The sequence below is a fragment of the Stomoxys calcitrans genome, chromosome 1 (genome assembly GCF_963082655.1).
Source record: "Stomoxys calcitrans chromosome 1, idStoCalc2.1, whole genome shotgun sequence".
Lineage (NCBI taxonomy): Eukaryota > Metazoa > Arthropoda > Insecta > Diptera > Muscidae > Stomoxys > Stomoxys calcitrans.
Window position 1 is genome coordinate 171,185,088 of NC_081552.1, and position 18,207 is coordinate 171,203,294.

General features: G+C 40.1%; 1 protein-coding gene across 1 annotated transcript; it reads right to left on the minus strand.

Moving 5' to 3' along the window:
• Window positions 1-15,207: 15,207 nt before the first annotated feature.
• On the minus strand, window positions 15,208-17,248 carry LOC106089623 (gastrula zinc finger protein XlCGF26.1). The gene is made up of 4 exons (XM_013255530.2): window positions 16,970-17,248; window positions 16,040-16,911; window positions 15,600-15,978; window positions 15,208-15,530 (listed from the first exon to the last, which is right to left on the minus strand). The coding sequence occupies exons 1-4, from the start codon at window positions 17,102-17,104 to the stop codon at window positions 15,381-15,383; spliced, it is 1,536 nt and encodes a 511-aa protein (XP_013110984.1). The 5' UTR covers window positions 17,105-17,248; the 3' UTR covers window positions 15,208-15,380.
• Between the last annotated feature and the right edge of the window lie 959 nt (window positions 17,249-18,207).

Here is an 18,207-nt window from a genome sequence, read left to right on the forward strand (position 1 = left end):
TTAGCGTGCTTTCGACAGACAGACGGACGGACGGACGGACGGACGGACGGACGGACGGACAGACGGACGGACATGGCTAGATCGACATAAAATTTCACGACGATCAAGAATATATATACTTTATGGGGTCTCAGACGAATATTTCGAGTAGTTACAAACAGAATGACGAAATTAGTATACCCCCCATCTTATGGTGGAGGGTATAAAAACAAAAATTAATTTATCAATCAAAAAGGAATTAATAGACTTAGTTGATCCAAATAAAAAGAAATTAAGGTAAGTATATAAAAAAAAATAAATAAATAAATGAGTCTTAACATTCATCAACTTAATGCAGTAAAATGTTTCCAAAGTCTGGTTTTAAATGTTGCCGAGTTACTGAGTAATTGCAGATCGTTAGGAAGTGAGTTCCAGAGACGTACAGCGAATATGAACATATGCCATTCAGAAACAAGCCTCCGATGAATTTTGGGAATGATTTTTTTTACCTCTAATAGATCTGGCGAAATCAAGGAATCCATACAGATATTGTGGTGCCTGCGTGTAGAACAGTTTATGCAGGAAAGTAAGCGACCTCATGTACAACAAATGCTGTAAGGAAACGCCATACAGGAATAAAGAGTATTCAGAGATGGAGTCGCGCCGTCTCAAGCCAAATACATAACGAGTAACGCTACTAAAAAAGGTGTTTAGCTTACGTCTACTTACCGAGACGCAATTAGCAAAAAACTCACAGCCGTAGAGAATGCCAGGAACAAGATAAGTCTTTGCTAAGAGAGACCTAGCCCGCAGCGGAGTAACCGACTGAGTGGCCCAGGGAGCACGCAATTTTGAATATGCCTGACCAACGACAAAGTCGATATGATTACTCCGAGTCAGAGTGCTATCAATAACCACGCCCAAGTTCTTTGCATGAGGAACGTTTTCCAATATACCGACATCATATGAAAAGAGAGGCAGCCTGTTTCTGAAAAAAAAAAAACACTTAGACTTTACAGGGTTGAGACACAGGCCACTGGCTTTCGCCCACGCGCTGACTCTTGACAGATCATGATTAAGCCGACGTATGTTTTCAGCAATCTCATCCCTCGGACTGCCGATATATATCTGTACATCGTCAACGTACATATATACCTCACAATAAGACAATTGACTCGCCAAGTTGTTACTGCACAATGAAAAGAGAAGAGGACCCAGAATTTATTCCTGAGGAACACCTTTTAAGAATAGCAGAGGCGACGATACAGAATACTTATAACTGACGGACTGAGTGCGGTGTGACAGGTACTACAAAATAAGACGAACGGACGTAGAAGAAAAATTTTAAAGATGTCTCATCTTATCACATAACAAGGAATGATCCACAGTGTAAGAAGAACAAGAAAATTTATCTTGTCATTCTCCAAATTGACCCTGATCCTCTCAGTGACGTCTGCCAAGGCAGTTACACAGCTGTAGTAAGGACGAAACCCGGACTGTCTCACATATAACAAAGAGTTCTCGTTGACAAAATACGACATTTGCCAATATGCCAATTTTTCAAAGACCTATGACAAGTAACAAAGAATCAGAATTGGTCTATATTCCTTGGAATTCTTAGGCAGTGGGATGAACTTGGCATGCTTCCCCGCTAATGGCAAATAACTCGTGGTCAAAATCTTATTGAAAACAGGTTACATGAGGAATAATAAGGGGGAACAAGAGTCATACAAATCTAGGATCAATGCCATCAGATCCGACGGACCCATACAGCTGAAGCCAAAACCAGAGGCGTCATCAAGAGAGGGGGAGATATTGAAGCCGTAGAAATTGGGATCAACTGGGATCTGTGGGACATTAACAAAGGCATCATTAAGCCCATTGATGTCCAAATTTGTTGAACATCTTTTAGTATCTTTCCCAATTCCTATGTATCGAATAACCTTTTCTTGGAGCCTGTTGCAGAAGTAAAGCGTCTATAATAGTAGTCGTTCTTGGCTACCTTAATCAACTTATCGACGTGGTCTCTTGCTGAGCAAAAGGCATCATGTAACTCAGGCGTCCTGAGTTCATATCATAAACGGTGTACGCAGCTCCTATTATTAGCAATACTATAACAAAGAGCAAGAAACTTTGCGGTCTTCTGGGAACAGTACACAGATTATATACAATAAGTGTAATATGTGCTTATAGAACGAATTGCAGGTATGCCACCAATCAAACTCTAGATGAACGAAAATACGTTTATGAACAGTGGAAAACTCTACCAAATGGGTACTCTAAAAGAGAAATAAATAATATTAGAGCAAGGAAGAAGGAGACTCCTACAACAATGGCAGAGCGTATGGGTTGGCTGTGCACAGGGTAGGTGGACGTACAGAATTATTCCATACATAGAGCCCTGGATTAAGTTTTTGGTTGCCATGGCAATTTTGGCAACTATTTGAGCAGATTTCATATAAGAGAAAACCCATTATGCGAAATATGCATATAGTCATTACAGTCGAGCCCCTGATCAATAGTAGAAAGGATGGATGGGGATTCAATATGGAAGCTACAAGAGCAGTAAATGAACGCCACCCGAAGTAATGCTAGAGCGGTACGGTCACAGTGTCCGTAGCCGTCACATGACCAAAGAGAAAGCTCACTTAGCCTTACAGCACAGCAGTGGCAGCAATGTCCAGAGGCATTCATTGTAGCATTAAACTCAGTGCTTCAGATGGTGCCGTTCTCAGTGCGGCTGTGATGCACAGACAAAGTTGGATTTGAAGTTTCCAAAAAGTTGTATTTGAAGTTCAATTGCCTGTCCATTTACGCTTTCCGTAAATGGAACATTCTCTCCTCCCAATTAGACAGGTGCCACTGTAGGTAACTTGTATTTCCTGCTGAAAAGAGCTACTTACGCCTAGATTACTTTCGGTAGCCCACTTTTCTGTGACACATAGAACTTCCTGAAGTTAAACATATTCGTCTTCCAGAGACAATAATAAAGGGTAATGTTTTACCTATTATCTTTTTGGCAGCACTGGTTTAAACAGCTCACGCACGTTTCGCGTTTTATTCACTGTTAAACACCTTCAGTTTGGTCTATAATTTGACCGTAAATCGTTTACAACCGAACAACGCTTGCAAATTGTTGAATTTTTTTAAAAATGCGTGCTCTGTTAAGAAAGTTCATCGCGCATTTCTTCCATTGAGCGACGAAGCTCATATTTTTGGCTCAATGGGTACGTAAATAAGCAGAATTGTAACTCTGAAAAGGTTAGCGCTACCGTGATATGATATCCAACCTTTTTTTCCCCAAAATGCAAGAGTTTGACTTGCATGACATGTGGTTTCAACAAGGCCACATACCACACAGCACGCGTAACAGTGGACTGATTGAGAGGCGAGTGCGGTGAACATTTTATTTCACGTTTGAGACCGGTCAATTGACCGCCTAGATCGTGTGATTTAAAGCCCACCGTAGCGTAGAGGTTAGCATGTCCGCCTATGACGCTGAACGCCTCGGTTTGAATCCTGGCGAGAACATCAGAAAAAATTTTCAGCGGTTGTTTTCCCCTCATAATGCTGGCAACATTTGTGAGGTACTTTGCCATGTAAAAACTTCTCTCCAAAGTGGTGTCGCATGTTCGGCACGCCGTTCGGACTCGGCTATAAAAAAGGAGGATATGTGAGAAGTTTGTCATTGTTTCTTAGCGGAACGTTCATTGGTAAAATTTGCAATTTTGGCATGGGGCTGATTAATATCCGCACCCTCTTTTCAACCTAACTTAACCTATATCCAAATCTGAACCGATATGGCCCATTTGCAATCCCCACCGACCTACATCAATAGATAGTATCTGTGCAACATTTCAAGCTTATGGACATGGCTAGATCGACTCAGAATGTCGAGACGATCCAGAATATGTATACTTTATAGGTCGCAGTTTAATATTTCGAGGTGTTACAAACGGAAGCCACCGTGACGCAAAGGGTAGTATGTCCGCCTATGACGCCGTACGCCTGGGTTCAAACCCCGTGACGCAAAGGGTAGTATGTCCGCCTATGACGCCGTACGCCTGGGTTCAAACCCAGCCGTGAACATCAGGAAAATTATCAGCGGTGGTTATCCCCTCTTAATGCTGACGACATTTGTGAGGTACTATGCCATGTAAAAACTTCTCCTCAAAAGAGGTATCGCACTGCGGCATGCCGTTCGAACTCGGCACAAGAATGGGGGTCCCTTATCATTGAGCTTTAAACTTTAATCGGACTGCACTCATTGATATGAGAAAAGTATCCCCTGTTCCTAAATGGAATGTTCATGTGAAGTTTAGTATTAGTAGTAAACGGAATGACTAGATTAGTATAACCCCATCCTATGGTGGTGTGTATAAAATTCACATCGATCTTGTACATAATACCGGCCAAATATGAACTTGAATATTAGACATGAGAAAAGTCGAGCAGACTAACATCTTGCTTAGAACACCTATGGAGCTTGAAGTGCATCTCTTCCACCACATAAAGATATGTGGCTACAACAACCATGGCAGCCGGTTATACGCACCGCATTGACCCGATCGAGTCCTTCATCGGCAAGGGCTGCCGTCTCAGTGTACAACACACTGCTACCACAGCACACCAGCCTTACAGGCGGTTTATCTTATATATAATATGACATATATATAATATGACATTATATATCCATATGACACATAGCGCCGTGTCTTTATTTATTTGTTCCGTTAAAAATCTAAAGCCCTTCTTTTTGATGTCATTTGATGATCTGTGTAATTGTGCGTTAGTTTTCTTATATGCTATAAGGTTTGCCTGTGTTGGGTTCCTTTGAAATACATGCCAAAATCTCATTTTCGTTGACCTCAGAGCAGGTAAATCCGTGTTCCACCAGTGAACTGCACTACACCAGTTTCTGGTTCTATGTATACTCATGTTCGCGGATTTTCTGATTAGCTTGGTTAATAAGGCCGCATTGCGATTGCTTTGTGTTGCCCAGTTTCTTTCAGTTATTTCTTTATCAACGTTATCTGAACTCATCGACTCTACATCGTTTATAAATTCATTTTTCTTCAAATGAAATCAGGATCAACCGGAACGAGCTTGCTCACCTATAGTAGTAAGATGAGGATCGCCACCTCCACATATAGACATGTGGCTACAACACCAACCCGGCACGGGATAGCTGTGAGCACCACACAAGCTGGAACATTGAGGTGCGATCTGTGTGGTGTTCATTGCTGCCATGAGAAGCTTAGCTGCAAGCTAACGGGCGCGTCCACAGGTTGCGGATAGTGGAATGATCTATCCGGAGTAGCTGTAACTGCAGTCGCGGACAATCAGCGGTATCGAGTGGAGAGTCTCAGTGATAGGCCAAGCGGCACCGGCTCTTGCACAAATACTCAGCGCCTACGATGCTCGATATAACAAGCCGAGTTATTGGCGCCTTTAAATAACCAATGGCAACCCTGTTCCGCGGCGATCGGTCCTTTGGACCGGAACGAGCTTGCTCACCTATAGAAGCTAGATGAGCATCGCCACCTCCAAATATTAACATGTGACTACAACAACAACCAAGTCACATTGGTCTAGAAGGCAGTGAACATGTCGACAAAGCAGCTAAATCTACTTCTGTTCAACCTTTAATCACAAATCCCACAGTGGAAAAAAATGATATAAGGCGGATTACATTCACCAAACTAAAGCACAATTCAGCCCCAATCCCATGGCAGCCGGTTGTACGTACCGGATTGACCCGATGGAATCTTCATCGGCAAGGGCTGCCGCCTCAGTGTACGTGTTCGTCTTTTTTCGTCATGGGAGAGGCACATCCCGGAGTGCCTTCTCCGTATGCTTTTGGTCCGTGCCGGGATTGAAAAGAACCCCGGACCCTGGTTCTGTTCCGTTTGCCAGAACCGCCTTCATCATCGGTCAGTGTCGGTGAGGTGTAACAGGTGCTTGGAGTGGGTACATTTCCGTTCTTGCTCTGGCCTAACTTCGTTACGGGAGTATAGTCATACTGGCTATGTCGCTAGGTGCTGTGCGAACATAGCCAGCAGTGGGTCACAAGCGTCGCCGTCGTCGCCTTCGGCGTCCTCGTCGTCGGACTATGTGACCCCCCCGACCTCTCCCGTACGGCAATTTATGCAAAGACAGCACCCTAGCCCTACTATTGCCAGTGTCGGGAAATGTATCGTTCCTGCAGTTAAACTGCAATGGACTGCGAGGCAAGATTGATGAGATTGTAGATTTTATGAGTCGGAAGAGCATATCGGTCGCAGCGATCCAGGAGACAAAGCTGACTAACACCTGCAGCTTGCACAGTTGTCACGGCTACAATGTGCTACGTAAGGATCGCTCAAGGAATGGAGGTGGGGGACTGGCCTTCGTTATACACCATTCCGTGCAGTATAGACCTATCTCGCCTGCGCTTGACGCTAGTGACCCATACATGGAATGTATGGGGGTAGCAGTCAGGTCTGGTACTGCCGAGATAGAGATATACAACGTGTATATACCGCCGGTTGGCAGCTGTGTCCCGATTAATGGCCAGGCCTACAGCCCCGACATAAGTGGGTTGCTATCTGGCCATAGTCGTCTGGTTCTGGGGGATTTCAATGCACATCACTCGTCATGGCATTCTCCCCTAGGCAACGACCAGCGTGGCATAGCTTTGGCAGAGCAGATAGATAGCTCCACGTTTTGCACGGTGAATGAGGATGCCCCCACTAGGATTACGAGGAGGTGCAGCAGCTCGCCAGACATCTCAATCACATCCCCTGATCTCCTGAGTGACGTATCCTGGCAAGCCGTCATCTCTTTGGGGTCAGACCACCTCCCCATAATCCTCACCATCGACCGACCACCCGACTTCATAACCTCTGAGCGCCGAACGTTCATCAACTACAAGAAGGCCAATTGGACTGGCTTCAGAGAGTATACCAATCGCCGCTTCAATGAACTGCCACCGCCCTCTGATGTGCTTGTGGCCGAGAGGAAATTCCGAGACATCATCAACGCAGCAGCCGCTCGCTTTATACCAGCCGGTCGAATACCGCAAGTGCGACCCAATTTCCCGGCGCAAGCAGTGGTACTCGCAGACGAGCGTGATGGGATTCGTGCTATGGACCCCGCTAACCCCAGAATCAGCGAGCTGAATCTGGAAATAAACAGGGTAGTCAACGAACATAAGCGGAATTTGTGGCTGGAACACTTGGAGCAATGTAACTTAGGCACCGGTGCAAGCAAATTGTGGGCCACTGTTAAGTCTCTCTCGAACCCCGGTAGACGGGACTGTTGAAGTATATGTTTAACAAATTAATATCTTCTTGTATCGTTCTTTGTTATTATGTTACTAGGCAATGATTTTATGTATTTGTATGTTCGAGAAATTATTTTTTCAAACTTACTTCAATAAAACTTTTCAATCTAATAGGTTATGAGCCCAGCAAGCTCGAAGAAAATAAAATAATTATTGTGAAAATTTTTGAAGTCTGTGAAAAGAAAAAAAAAAAAAAAAAAAAAAAAAAAAAAGAATGTTGGAGAAATTAATTTTGTGAAAAAGAGGTATCAAGAAAAGAAAATTACAATGGAATTTTGCAAAAACATAAAGCCGTTATGTGTCGAGTCGGACTGGCCAATTTGGAAGCGGAAGGTGAAGGATCTTCTAGATTTCTACGAGGGAGCTCTGGATGTGGTTGAGCATAGAATTACAAAGCCGGAACCCTTGGAAGAAGGAATAACAGAAGCTCAAGAAAAAGAACACAAAAAACGTTGTGATTTTTACAGAAAAGCTAACAACTATGTATGCCAAGAGTCTGATCACAAACACAATTTCGGATGACATTTTCATGAAGGTAATGGATAAAGAGTCTGCATGTGATGTCTGGCAAGCGCTGCATCAGCAATTTGAAGCGACATCTAAAGATCAATTATTCAAGATGTGCACGGAGCTATTTTCTTTCGAATGGATGGCAGAAAGCGATGTTTCTACACATATATCCAAGCTCAAGAGCTTATGGAACGAAATCAATGCTGGTTTGGTAATAAAAGGAGAAAAAAAATTACCAGAATTGCTCCTGATATGCAAGATTTTACACATATTGCCAAAATCATTTGAAATGTTTAAATCCAGTTGGATGATGCTCACACGAGATGAAGATAAGTCGTTAGATGAACTTCTTATGCAACTTTGTTTATTTGAAAGAAATTTTAAGAAATCTGAAGACACGATTTCGGAGAAACAAGAAGCATTGGTTCTAAATGAGAAGCGGAAAAAAAGGAATTTTGCAAATGGCAAGAAAGATGACATTTGTCACTATTGCAAGAAAAAGGGACATTGGATTAAAGACTGCAGAAAGTGGATAGCTGATGGAAAGCCAAGTAAGTCAAAACAATTGGATACATCGCACTCCAATGTTGCTCTTCATTCGGTGTCAAATGAAGTTAATTTGAGCACATCTGTCAGCGATTGGTGGGTTGATAATGGTGCAACAAGGCACGTAACAAATGCGAAGGAATTTTTTATTGACTACGAAGCATTCAAAGAACCACATTCAATACAAGCTGCTGGTAAAGAGACTTTAAGTGCAATGGGAAAAGGAACAATTCAAGTATTATCAAAAGTAAACAATGCTGAGAAGACAGTGGAGTTGTATGATGTTTGGTATGTTCCTGGTATATCAAGAAACCTTTTTTCTGTATTGGCTTCACATGACAGAAACCCCTCAAGTAAGTTTTATTCGACAATAAAAAAGTGCAAGCTAGATCTCAATGGAAAAACAATTTTATGTGGACACCGTGAGCCAAATGGAACTTTATACAGAATAGATTTTCGACCCGTGTCTGCAAATCAGTGTGTTTCATTCTCTGTAGAAAATTCAAAACTGCAATTATACCATGAAAGATGGGGACATCAAGATAAACGGCATGTAAAGGAGAAATTAGAAAAGGAGATGGGAATTCGAGTAAAGAACAACAGTGAAATCTGTGAGCCTTGCGTTTTTGGTAAGTTGTCAAGATTACCATTTGGAAGACGTGAGACTGCAAAAGCTCCAGGAGAATTAATATCGACAGATGTTGGGGACCATTTCCCTCTTCATTTAGAGAATATAAATATCTTGTCGTTTATAAGGATGATTACACAAAATTTCGTTATGGATATGTTGTGAAGAACAAATCAGATGTGAAGGATACATTAATAAAAATGCTTGCACATGCCAGATCTCAAGGACACACAGTTAAAACCAGGATTCACTAAATAAGGTTAAGCCAAGCGATCAGCCGATATACTTTTTTTTAATATTTGGCAGTACTTGGCATTGAGGATGTCAACTTGTTCTCTTTTTACATTCATTCTTTGTTTACGTTTTCTCCTATATGATGACATTTTCAATCGTCAGATTTGACATCCTTAATGATGTTTATGGGGCCTATCCACTTTGTGTTTTTGCATGTGACCTAACCTTCTATTAGTGAATCCTGAGTTAAAACATTGCTTAGTGATAATGGTGGTGAATTCAACAATGCAGAAGTGAAGAAAATTCTGGCAAAACATGGAGTAAGTCAACGGTTTACCGCTCCATATACACCTCAACAGAACGGTGGTGCTGAGAGAGAAAATAGAACCATTGTAGAGATGGCAAGAACATTCATGAACTCAAACAAGAATGTTGAATTTCCCTTGTCGTTATGGGCCGAATTTGTGAAATCAGCCATATATATTTTAAATCGAACGGGAAAATCGTCAGAAAAGGATAAAAGTCCATTTGAGCTATGGTGCGACAAGAAACCTAGAATTAAACACCTAAGAATTATTGGATCAAAATGCTATGTTCATGTTCCCAGTCAGCGTAGGAAGAAAATGGACAAGAAGGCAACAGTAGGTTATCTTGTTGGTTATGACGGCGATGAGAGATATCGTGTCTATATTAAAGAACAAAATATACAGCGGTCAAAAAAAGTATTCATCATTCAATGTTTTTTTTTTTAATAAGTCTACAAAAGACAATTGGAATAAAAACATATTAAACTAATGATGCAGTAGTGCTTGTGTGATATATATGTACACAATTTCATTGTTTTTAAAGAAAAAAATAGTATTTATTGGAACAAAAAGGGCCATTTTACAGCTGAACACAAAAAATTAAACAAAAAAAGTATTCATCATTGCAAAAAAACAAAAAAAATAAATAACATAATTTAAAAAAATTAATACTTTGTTATTCGACCACCGCGTCTTATAACTTCTTTTAAACGGTTTGACATCGATTGGACTAATTTAGCGGTTATATTTTGGTCTATATTAGTCCATTCCTCCATTATCACCTGTTGCATTTGACTCTTGCTCGAAAAATTGCGCGTTCTCAATTTGCGTTCGAGATGTTCCCAAAGATGTTCAATTGGGTTCAAGTCGGGACTTTGAGGAGGAGTTTTAATGACTTTGGGGCAGTTATACAGCATCCACATCTTGGTATTTAAAGCAGAATGTTTGGGGTCATTATCTTGATAATATTGAAAGTTATTACCAAGCCCAAGTTTTACAGCACTATCTTTTAAATTCCTCTTTAAAATGTCAATGTAATACTTATGATCCATTACTCCATTAATAATTTCAAGATTTCCCGCTCCTGAAGCCGCCATACACCCCCAAACCATTAAACCACCTCCACCATGTTTTACAGTAGCAACTGTGTTTCGTTCTTCAAGCTCTGTATTTGGTTTTCTGTACACTATGACCTTTCCATCGCACCCAAAAAGATTAAACTTGCTCTCGTCTGCAAAAATGACTGTTTTCCAAAATGATTCGGGCTGTTTTACATACATTTTTGCGAAGTTTAGCCTTTTCACTCGGTTTATTTTATTTATAAAGGGCTTCTTACGTGCAGTTCTTCCTCTGTAACTATGCCTTTTGAGTGTATTTCGAATTGTTTGTGTAGTAACTTCCTTCCCTAAATATTCCATAGTGTTTTTACGAAGAATGGTCGCATTTGTCTTCGGAGTTTTCTGAACTTGCCGTACTAGCCAACGCACATCTCCAACTGAAAGTGCTTTTGGTCGACCAGATCTTGGTTTATTGTCAACAGTTTTCGTTTCTGCCCACTTTCTGATGATGGATTGTATAGTAGATCGTGGTCTATTTAATATTTCACTGATAGTTTTTTGAGTTAAACCATTCCTGTGGTGTTTTATTATCAAAACTTTTACCTCATCAGAAACCTCGTTTTGCTTACGACCCATTTTGACAAAAACTATATTTTCAATGAAATTAAATATTTGCTGTCAAGGGCAAAGCCTCCTTTACTAAATAAAACAGAAAAGGGGGATTCCCAAATAATATTTGAATTTGACTTTGATGATAGCACATCAATGATGAATACTTTTTTTGTTCTGTTTTTGGTGTTATTATATAAAATTGCATTTTTTGCGCTAATTAAATTTATTTTTTGAATTTATTTTAAAACATATTACGAAAAATAAACTATTGCATAAAACTGCATTATTTGTTTACTTTAAATTTTCTTCAATTACCCAAAATAAGTGAATTTATTATCAATTTTGCTAATGATGAATACTTTTTTTGACCGCTGTAGTAGAAATATCAAGAGATGTGATATTTTCCGAAGAAATAAATGGTTGTGCTAATGAAGAAGTTAAAGAAGATGAAGTTGTGGAAGAGCAAAACAACAAGAATTCCAATAATATCCAAGAAAAAAAATGGGAAAGAAATATCAATACGCACCGGTCCATATAATCACGAAGGTGAAGAACAAGATGAATACCAACAAGAATTAGTTAAAGAGAAAGCGGTGCAAGATGCCGAACCGCTATTGTGAAGATATTCAAAAGCACTACACTTGTGAAGATATTCAAAAGCTCAAGCGAGTATTCAGATATATAGCTGGTTCCATAGATGTTGGAATAGCTTATAATAAAGAAGGACCCAAGCTATTAGAATGTTACAGCGATGCTGACTATGGTGGATGTGTCACTACAGGACGTTCTACAACAGGTGTTGTTGCAACTTATGCAGGTGGAGCTTTATCTTGGATGAGTCAACGACAACCAACAGTGTCAACTTCAACAACTGAAGCAGAAATTATAGCTGCAAGTGAAGCCGCAAAAGAAGTAATATGGCTTACACGACTTTTCAAGGACATAATAAATTATAAGGACATTCCAATTATAAATATAGACAATACAGCTGCGATTCGTCTATCAAAGAATCCAGAATTTCATAAACGAACAAAGCACATTGATCTAAAACACTTCTTCGTACGTGAAAAGGTAACAGAAGGTTTATTGTCGACGACTCAAGTTTCAACTGAAAATCAACTCGCAGCTATGATGACCAAGCCTTTACCAAAGTCACGTTTACAGTACTTGTGTACTCGTTTAAATATAATTTAATTAAACAAGGGAAAGTGTTGAAGTATATGTTTAACAAATTAATATCTACTTGTATCGTTCTTTGTTATTATGTTACTAGGCAATGATTTTATGTATTTGTATGTTCGAGAAATTATTTTTTCAAACTTACTTCCATAAAACTTTTCAATCTAATAGGGACGACAGGACCTCAGTCACTTTTGGCGAGTTAACCGTGACTGATCCGAAGAGATGCGCCAGGTTGTTCAACCGTCAATTTATCGTGCATCCCGAGAGAGACAGAGCAAGGAGGAGAGCCATTCGCCGTATTCGTGGTCTCCGAGCCGATGAACAGCCATCACAATTTACCGTGGGCGAAGTTACGAATGTCATCCGTGGCGCCAAATCTTCCAAGGCGTTGGGCCCCGACGGAATCTCTACATTGATGCTGAAGAATCTGGATTTACCTGGAGTTGAGTACCTTACCACTGTCCTTAACCTGTCATTGAACACTCTTATAGTTCCCGATGTCTGGAAAATGGGCAGAGTGATCCCGCTACTGAAGCCTGGTAAAGACCCGAGTTTGGGGGAGTCGTACAGACCGATCTCCCTTCTCTCACCAGTGGCTAAGACGCTTGAGGCATTACTCCTCCCGAGCCTCGTAGGAGAATTTCCATTCGCCGAGCATCAACACGGATTTCGGAGACTGCACAGCACAACAACAGCTTTGCATGCCATCACCACACACATTTGCCGTGGCTTCAATCAACCCAGGCCATGTGATAGGACGGTCCTCGTGGCATCGGACCTATCGAAGGCATTCGACACGGTCAGCCATGCCAAATTATTTGAGGACATCGCCAACACGTCCCTCCAGCCAGGCCTTAAACGTTGGGTCGCGAATTATCTGTGTGGCCGCCAGTCATTTGTGGAATTTAGGGATAAGAAGTCAAAACACCGTAGAGTGAAACAGGGAGTTCCCCAAGGCGGGGTGATATCTCCGGCTCTGTTTAACCTCTACCTATCCTCCATCCCACCTCCTCCAGACGGCATAGAGATCGTATCATATGCGGACGACTGTACGATCTTGGCATCAGGCCCCCCACCCATTGATGACATCTGCGATAGGTTGAACGTCTATCTCAACGAGCTTGCCTCATATTTCGCTGCAAGAAATCTGAAGATATCCGCCACCAAATCTTCAGCCACACTGTTCACTACAAATACGCGTGAGGTGAATTCTGAGCTGACTGTGATGGTCGATAGAGAACTGATTCCGACCATCAAGTGTCCCAAAATACTTGGCGTCACATTTGACAGCTCCTACACTTTCTCCCCACATGCCACAGCAATCTGCAATAAAGTCAAAAGTAGAAACAAGGTCCTCAAGTCACTCGCTGGCAGCACTTAGGGTGCAGACAAAGAAACCTTGTTGACCACGTACAAAGCAATTGGCCGGTCTGTGGTAAGTTATGCAGCGCCAGTGTGGTCACGTCAGCTTTGTGACACGCAGTGGAATAATATTCAGATCTGTCAGAATGCCGCCCTCCGAACTGCGACGGGCTGCCTCCTTAGTTCTCATGTGGACCACCTCCACCAGGAGACAAAGATCCTACCAGTGCGAAGACATAACTACATGCTGTCCAAGCAATACCTTTTGGGCTGTTATCGCAGAAATCATCCAAATCATCATCTTGTGGATAGATACCCACCGCCCAGAAGCCTTAAGGTAGATCTACATGATCTAGAGCGTGAGGTCCAGCGCTACAAGAGAGAACCTCTAGATCAAGCGGCATATCAAGCGGGTCTGAACAACATTCATGCAGACACGGTAGCAGACGCGTTAACTGGCTACCGGATGAATGTAGTCCTTGGAGAACGACCGCCACACATTGCACCCGAGAAATCGACCTCCCCCGGCAAACCAGAGTGATTCTGGCTCAATTACGTTCCGGCAGATGCAGCCGCCTCAATTCCCACAGAGCTAGGATTGATGCCGACGTGCAAGATGTATGTCCCGACTGTAACCAGGGACCGCACGATACACGTCACCTGTTTAACTGCCCGGCCAGACCCACTCGACTCAGACCCAGATCCCTGTGGACGCACCCCATCTTAGTCGCGGAGTTCCTGGGTCTTGACACTCAACAGAATCAAGCAGACGAAAGATAGTACACAATAAACTGCTACAACAACAACAACAACAACAACAACAACAATTCAGCCCTACGGCCAAATAACCACACACATTGCAGGTCAATCAACCTTCATTCTCTGCTAGCTTCTTATCTAACCAACATAAATAAGAATATAATCCGATTGTTTTCCAGGCTTAGGCTGGGCACACTATATATCTTAAAAAATACAAAACCACAGGCTTGCACAAGATGTAGAGGTGCGATTTCGCTAACCAACATAAGAATTGCATTGTTTAGAAAGAGCACAACGAGGGAAACACTCAGTCAACCTACTCCTGAGAATATTGACAAGATCTATGAATTCATAACCATATTAAAACTTAGAATTTAAGCATCCACTATATATATATTTATCATTTGCAGAGTAAAATACAAACGAGCCGAATGCCAGAGTAAAGTGTCTATTATTATCTTTTTAATCTTAAAAAATAGTACCTTTTATAAGATTAAATTTACAAATAAATATGATATGAAAATCGGAACTCAATTACACCCTTCTGACACTAAACAAAATTTCAAAGGACCCAGGTGACTAGATTTGAAAGACCTAACATAACCCTATAGGGCACTGAAATTTTGCTATTCGCATAATTTCGCTTTTATATTCCCTATCTCACAAGACGCTAGTAGGGCTAAATTTAAAAAAAAAAATAAATTTAAATATTTTCTAAAATTTCTACAAACTCTTCATTGTCTATTTCTCTTTGCTGTATTTAATTAAAACTAAGACTTTCTTTATATAGAATGTAGAAATCGACACTTTCCATGCGTACATAGTGCTGCAGCATTGCTTGGAACAACAAAAGCAGAACTGATGAACTTTTTCCATAGGGCCTAAAACGTAACCTTTTTACTTCGTTCCTCTGCCCACTCAATCGGATGGATTTTTTTCCGATGTTGATGCATATTACCGTTGGAGTTGAATGTTTTTGGGCACCAAGGGCAGCAATACATTGGAGTGCCGGTATGCCTAGACATGTGATCCTAAAAACAATATAGAACAATACTTCACTCAATTGAATTCACATCAATTGAATAATTCAATCATATTACCTTAAAATTATCAGCCCTTTTAAACTCCTTGCTACATAATGTACATTTAAACTGGTAGCTCATTGCGTGAACTTCGTGTATATGCTTCTTAAGGGCTCGCAACGTAGGTGATATCTTTGAACAGATGTGGCACTTGTGTTCAGTCTTTTCAGTATTTAGATGCTTTTCTTTCTTGTGTAACTTCAAAGCACTTTTATTTGCCACAGTAATACCACAATCATCGCATTTTTCGGTTATCGATATACCAGCATGCTTCTTCATGTGAATCTTAAAAGACGACGAATCTGGCAAAGTTTGTCCACAAATATCGCAAATTTTTGAATATATTTTGAGATGTACAGCTTTCTGGTGCCTATAAAGTATTAACGCGGTGGCATAGCTGTGGACATGCAAAATAATCAAGTCAATTTTTAAAACTATTATAGGAACATGATACTTACAATTTACCACACTCATTGCAGGGGAATTTTTTATCCGACTTTGGCACATGAGTGGCCTTATGTGCTTCCAGCTGATGGCCTTCGACAAATCTTCTATCGCATATATCGCAACAATATTTTTTCTCTTTGTGAATCTTGAAGTGATTGGACAGTGCAAGCCTACTTTTCCATGATTTGTTACAAACTTTACACTTGAAGTACTCCGGGTTTAGGTGGTAATGAATATGGTCTACTAAGGTTTGACGTTCGAAAAATTTTCTCTCACAACATAATGCATAGCCTTGTTGGTTGTGCTCGGTATCATAATGGTTACAGAGTAAACGAAATTCTTCAAATTTTTGTTGGCATATGTGGCATATCATTTCAAAATGTTTCTTAAGGAAATCATCAGACTTGGCTAATTTGTATTTAGGTATTTTTATCTTTGCAATAGCACTTCCTTTTCCCTTCGCGATGCGTTTGGTTTTATGCAAATTATTCTCTTCAGTGTTTGAGGAGCTTACGATTTTTGAATAACTGCTGCTTTCACAATCCATTTCATTGTCGATGTTTTTGTTTTCAAAAATCAAACCAAAATTTTTTTCCATGTCTTTGTGTTCAACATCCATTTGAGCTTTCTTGTTGGATTCATCTTCAATCTGGACTGGACTGGTTAAGCTTTCAATCTCAATTTTCGGCTCTAATATACAAAGATCGAAAGGCTTTAGGTCCTCTTGCAAAGGTTCCTCTAGCAAGGGATCTTCTATAATTTCGTTCTTTACAGATAGGTCCCTATTGATGTGGGCTTCCTCAACTCGAGTATAAAACAGATGAAATCTATTCAACTCCTGCCAACAATCAGCGCACACACAGGACGATAATGTTCTGGGTTTCTATAACAAAGAGAAAGTTAGAATTGATTTGTTTTGCATTTGTAGGAATTTTCGTTACAATGGACCATAAATGTTTCTCCATTATCCTAGTTATATCCAGCTCTGACCACTGCGTCGATTCCACAGCTATGCAATTGGGGCCCATCAAATATGAGCCCAGGCAAATCAAACAATCTAGTTTACTCAAATTCATAGTTTTCTGGTTGATTAATGTTTCACTTCATTTGTTTATTTCTTTTGCTTTTATATAAAGGGTGATTTTTTTGAGGTTAGGATTTTCATGCATTAGTATTTGACAGATCGCGTGGGATTTCAGACATGGTGTCAAAGAGAAAGATGTACACGTTTCTTTATATACATATGGATCCAAAATTCGATTCAACTAATCGATTATTCGATTTTTTGTTTGAAATCGAAGTTGACTTTTAGTGGATAAAAAATGAAATGGTCAGGTTAAGCTACCATTACACGATCGGACATGTCATATGTAGTTTCAGATATAATAACACCGAAGGTGGAGTTACATACTATGCGCGAGCACCAAAAACGCATTAAAAATCAAACTCTGCAAACAAAGTCCACAAATGCAAAGTCCAAAAGTTAAACAATTTTTAACTTTGACGCCAAAAAAATCTCCCCACGCACACTTTTGTGGGATTTGTTTGTAGAGATGCAAGGTTACCACATTTGATTTTTTTTTGGGTTTTCTTTGGCCAAAATATTGCCATTTATATATAAAAAATCAATTTATCAGCTGCTTACGTACATGTTTACATGCAAATGTGAGTGTGTGGACCGCACTCAAATTCATATATGTTGTTGCAATTTCAACCAAAACTCACCCCTTCGAAATTAATTAATAAAGAAACATAAAACTATTAAAAAGGAAACGAATTCTGCTTTTATTTGTAAAAATAGTTAAATTTTGTGGTATTTTTGTTGGTATAAGTTAAATAAACACAACTTTCCAAAAGCCTTTAACAGCACATTCCACTTGTATAAAAATAATATTGTTGTAATAGCAAGACCAAAAGCGCAACACTTTCATAATCGCTATTACTTCGTACAATAGTTTGTTATGTAAGAAACATATATTTTTTATTTATTTTAGAAGTATATTTATTTATATTTTTATATTTATATAAAAATGCAATAGTTTTTTTATTTATACATCCACAAACAAATTTTTTTTTCACCCCGAGTAAGTACATGTGAGCAAGATCACTAACACTAACAACCACTTAATTAGAATTAAAAGTTTGGCGATTGCGTTTATTTTACATAAGAAAACGACTT

What these genes read in the sequence shown, in the direction of transcription:
- LOC106089623 (XM_013255530.2), bottom strand. Translation starts at nt 17,104, where the DNA reads ATGAATTTGAGTAAACTAGATTGTTTGATTTGCCTGGGCTCATATTTG. An exon ending in AGAAACATTTATGGTCCATT is followed by an intron (nt 16,912 to 16,969) that starts GTAACGAAAATT and finishes TCTTTGTTATAG; the next exon opens with AAACCCAGAACATTATCGTC. An exon ending in AAAGGGCTGATAATTTTAAG is followed by an intron (nt 15,531 to 15,599) that starts GTAATATGATTG and finishes TATTGTTTTTAG; the next exon opens with GATCACATGTCTAGGCATAC.